This window comes from Brachyhypopomus gauderio, chromosome 10, assembly GCF_052324685.1.
Source record: "Brachyhypopomus gauderio isolate BG-103 chromosome 10, BGAUD_0.2, whole genome shotgun sequence".
NCBI classification, from domain to species: Eukaryota; Metazoa; Chordata; class Actinopteri; order Gymnotiformes; family Hypopomidae; genus Brachyhypopomus; species Brachyhypopomus gauderio.
In genome coordinates, this window is record NC_135220.1 from 17,248,313 (window position 1) to 17,253,043 (window position 4,731).

A 4,731-nucleotide genomic window follows, 5' to 3' on the forward strand; every position below is an offset into this window, starting at 1 on the left:
GAACGCTGCAGGAAACACGGCACACACGAGTTCCTGGAACACTGCAGCACTGATACTGTTTACCTAAGCAAAGCATAAACACACCTTTAACCTGAGTGTGACTCACACAGTACATCACACCCTGCTATCACAGGATCAGGTGTGATGCAGAACTCAAGTGTATTCACATATAAGAGAATGGAGTCCTACTCAGTATACTAATTCATATTATAGTTACATTCATGTTTAGTTAAATTAGGTTTCAAATATGGCTTAATAGGAACTTTGAATTGTAAAATACATTTTGGGGGTGTTTTCATGAACATGTATTTTTTTGCTAAGATATAAAACTATGTTTCATTAATAAATAAACACCAGTTCTTTCCTACCTGATTCGTGTTTTACTTGTCCTAGTGTGCTCTTCATATTGGACATGTGGCTCATACAGCAATCCAGAAACTCATTGGTCACTTTTGCAATATTGTGAGTTAGGGCAATAAATACATTTCTCATTTGAAACAGAATTAAAATACTTCATGGGCTTCAGAAGAAATGAAACACTAAGAAATGATGCAACAAAACATGAGATTTACAGCCTTATTCATGAATGTAATATCTGAATGAAATATACGAATATGTAATATCTACTTATTGTAAAAGGTAATTGCTCTTAAATACAATCCCTGGTATAAAAATTCTAAGACTATTAAAAGCAGATTTGAATTCAGCATAGAAGTACCGTAGCTTCTACCTATTTTAGTTTGTAGCTCATAAAAATTTCACTTTGCTGTCCAGTGTTAACCAAACCACTATAGAGCCCAGAAGTCCACTTACCAAGCATTCAGTAAAGAGTTATCAACTGTTACGTTTAATCTATCAGAAAAGTTGGTGCAATAACATTACTGAGCTAGTACAAATCTGAACAACAAATTTGAAGCCAATATGGTTAAAAGAATTGTTAATGAACACAGTTAAAAATGGTTGTGTTTATTACTCACAGGGAGCCTTCTAGTGTAACAGAAACATTTGGCTTCCTTACCCTAATGAACTGTGGGCTGCTGCTGAATCAGCATTTTAGAGTGTAGTATACACTTTAGAGTGTAGTATACACTGGGGATATATAATTCTGTCTTTACTGTAGCGAAGCACATCCACTCAGGGAACTGGGTTTTAAACCCAAGCAGTAGGTGACGGAGGTTAAACCTAGGCCAGCTACTCGACACCTGCTCTGTTTGTTTATGATTGGCTATCTGCAGCCACGGCGGCCACAGACCCTTCACCTGTCTGCAGGGGACCTGGGGACAGGGAGACAGCCTGAGCAAGGCAGGACAGCAGAGGACAGGTAAGGGCAGGAGAGGTGAGCAGACTGATTGAGGAGCTTCTGTGAAGTCCAGGAGATGGGGCAGATAGTGAGGTGACCATTTCACTTCTAGTCTGATGGGTTCAGAAGGTGAAACACTATCACTGACCTCTATGTCCACTACCTACTCTGAGCATCATTTCACCTCATGAGGACAGACAAGGAGTCTGGGAATATGAAACACAGTATGAACGAAAGATAAAAGTATCCACCACTACTATAAGTTAATATATTATTATAATTTGATCAAAAGTACCCTGATCAACAAGTATCCCCCGTCGATGCACATATATTCCATTTACTGTACTTTTAACATTTTTTTAAATTAAACAATAACATTTATTTAAGGTCACTTCTTAAGTCATCATAATATCCTACCAATATCCTACCACAGCACCACTTCCTGAACTGTAATATGGAGCAGCTAACAGTGGGTCAGAGTGTAGGTTGCATGCACTGATAATTGCATTAAAAGTACGTGAATAAATCTGCTTCCATACGCTTGACCAAGCAAAGTTCCTCAGATGTTTCTTGAAATAACACTTTTTCTTGATTTGCCAGAAGTCGTCTTATATAGTTTGTCAGCACTTTGCACTCAGTGCTGCAGTAAGGCTCCTCTCTGAGGGTCATCTGTTTATCTTACCTTAAGCTTAGGGTTCATCTTAAAGTCAAATGTCTGTGCTGTCATGAGTGAGTGATGGAAAAGGTGCATCTAAAACCTCAGCAAATTCCAGAGGCCTGGATTGATGACAACCAATCCTGAATGCTGGCCATCTATATGGATCAATGCAGATCAGAAATTTTAAAGCACAACGGACTATACAAGAACTTGGTCTCGCCTGCTCAGTCCCTGGGTTCCTGGGGGCCATCGTGCAAGAGGTAGAAGTGACGGTTGACTTCACTAATCGAGATATCTCGCAGTCTGGGTAGAGCCCCGTGCTGGGTTACGTCCACACAACGCTTCTTAGAAAAGTCATCTGAAAAGGAATCAAAGTAAACAAAGACATAATATTTAAGACTCATCAGTATGAAGGGAAATACAAGGACCTTCCACAAAGATTAGATTAAACATTGCATCATTTTGCCCTGCAGAATCTAACTGTCTTTTAGGCACATTGGTTTGTGTGATTCAGCACTTGTCAAATCAGGAAAGTTAAAATAAATTAGGTTTTTGCACAATATTATTAATTTAAGGTGGAACCTAAAAATAAAGAAATGTATTTTAGGGATCTCAAATGTTATCTATCTGGACTAAAGCTATTAATATTAAAAGCTATTAACTCACTGAGTCTCTGAATAACCTGGTAATAATGAAGTTCGTGACTCCTCCCTCGTCCTAGTGTGCGTCTGTGCATGTATGCATATCAAGTGTTATTCATTTCACCTGTCCTTAGTCTTGTTAACGTTATATGTTGTACTTGTGCATTTAGTCTTTGAGTATTGTCCATGCCATAAAGCAAAAAACAACACTCTCACCTGGGCATTCTGCTCTGTCCCTCACGATACAGAACACCTGACCAAAATGGGATGTCAGCTCTTGCATGGGCCAACACCTCAGGGGAGAGGAACTGGAGTTCCCTCCCCTAATTATTTAGGTAGGGACTCTCCTTAAGAGGAGGAGGACCAGCTGCCTCACCTCTGGGGGGACATCTAATGGCCTTGTGGCCAGAGCTAGCAAAGGATGTCTCCCCCACTGCCCACCAGTTCTCCCTGGGGCACCAGTGGTCCCACTGCTTCTCCCAGCCCAGCTCCAGCCCTGGCCAGTAAAGAGGAAGCAGCGGGGGAGGAAAGCAGAGATTGTCCTTTCATTCCTCCTGGAAATTCCCCCCTCCAGTCCTGGTTATTGGTTCAGGGTTTATCCACCAGGGGGCAGATCCCTCACCAGACGCAGAAGAGAACCAGTGGACATGCATGGGCGTGCAGGTTGTCTGTGTCATTTGTCAGTCATTGTCCTGACTTGTCCCCATCAGAACGTATTGCGTGTTGTGTTTGTTAATAAAACTAAAGCAAAATACAACACCCTCACCTCAGTATCCGGCTAAGTTCCTTCACATTACATCTGTATATCCTAACACAGGGACATGCGTGGCCTATGTGGAATTTAGGGGCTTCAGAGTTAACTATTCAATTTGTTTCATGCACCAAAAATACACATTTTTACACTAATTGTATTATTTATTTTTAATATGTACTGTACAAGTCTGTTTTTATTCTTAAAATGAAAGGGACGTGGAATGGTATGCTTTAGCCTTGGGGCTAACCTTGGGTTGAGTGCCCTGCTCATTGGCACCCTGCATGAAATTACAGTTCCAACATAACTGGATTCAAAGCAATAAGATACATAACTCATTCCCACACCCAGAGACTCTGGGGTCCTACAGTACCTGTGACGTTGTCCACTGAACATAGAGGAGCTGTGTTCATCATATTGATTCCAAACAGCATCACGTAACACACAGTTAACGCAACCAACAGGTAAATCGGCAAGGCAAGAGCCCAATACCTGGAGGAAACACGGTCATTGACATGTTTAATTTCCACGCCAACATAGCATGTTACAATTTTAAAGCACAAAGTTAATTTTATTGGTTGTGGCCCCACCACAGCTACTCCCAGGACTACGAAAACAGTCCATCAAAGATCACGATTCACCTACTTCTGAGGCCAATAGGTCAATCCAACGGAGTGAAGCCAGGAGTCAGGAACATATGCCCAAACTAGAAAGAGCACTGGGTGGCGCGCGCACACACACACACACACACACACACAAGGTTACACAAGCGAGGTTAGCTAAATAGTGCTTAATTATATTCAAGCTACATAGTTCGTTAACCACACATTACAGAAGATAAAACTTACAAAAGCCAAATTGTGAGCCAAGAAAAAGCACAAATCCATAAATGGCTCTCTCTGGCAGAGGCGATGGAGAGTTTTCTACCATGATTAATGATTATTTGGGCTACAGCGGAAGTATCTTAACACTACTGTATAGCTAACCTAACTAACTAGGAATGCTGGCAACAGAAAACAGTTAGTCTGCTTTATGATCAAGTACAACATTTTAAAACACCTTATACGGTACACCACAACACAAACTCCTCACGTAAAGTTAAAACCACACGCTTTCTTTAGATTGCGAATCTTTTAAACAAACCCCATTTCTGGGCTCTTCCTCTCGTTTTGTCAGTACACACAGGTCTCTAATGCTTTTACCGCCATCTAGGGCCCGGAGCTACAGCCATAACCACAGTCTACATCCCTCTCTCCAGACCTCCTCCCTCTACACCTCATTACAAAATGAAATGTTTGTGCTTTACATAAAGTAATACTAACATTTTGAACTGCGGACTGTTTTGAGAACAGCATGGTTGTTGGTTTTTAGTTTATTTGTG

The 4,731-nt window shown here is 41.1% G+C and overlaps 1 protein-coding gene across 1 annotated transcript; it reads right to left on the reverse strand.

The window, feature by feature from the left end:
• Window positions 1-862: 862 nt before the first annotated feature.
• On the reverse strand, window positions 863-4,531 carry pigp (phosphatidylinositol glycan anchor biosynthesis, class P). Its single transcript, XM_077020058.1, has 4 exons — window positions 4,199-4,531; window positions 3,996-4,068; window positions 3,724-3,842; window positions 863-2,316 (listed from the first exon to the last, which is right to left on the reverse strand). The coding sequence occupies exons 1-4, from the start codon at window positions 4,278-4,280 to the stop codon at window positions 2,183-2,185; spliced, it is 408 nt and encodes a 135-aa protein (XP_076876173.1). The 5' UTR covers window positions 4,281-4,531; the 3' UTR covers window positions 863-2,182.
• Window positions 4,532-4,731: the final 200 nt, after the last annotated feature.

What these genes read in the sequence shown, in the direction of transcription:
- pigp (XM_077020058.1), bottom strand. Translation starts at nt 4,280, where the DNA reads ATGGTAGAAAACTCTCCATCGCCTCTGCCAGAGAGAGCCATTTATGGA. An exon ending in TTGACCTATTGGCCTCAGAA is followed by an intron (nt 3,843 to 3,995) that starts GTAGGTGAATCG and finishes TGTTTCCTCCAG; the next exon opens with GTATTGGGCTCTTGCCTTGC. An exon ending in TTCAGTGGACAACGTCACAG is followed by an intron (nt 2,317 to 3,723) that starts GTACTGTAGGAC and finishes ATTCCTTTTCAG; the next exon opens with ATGACTTTTCTAAGAAGCGT.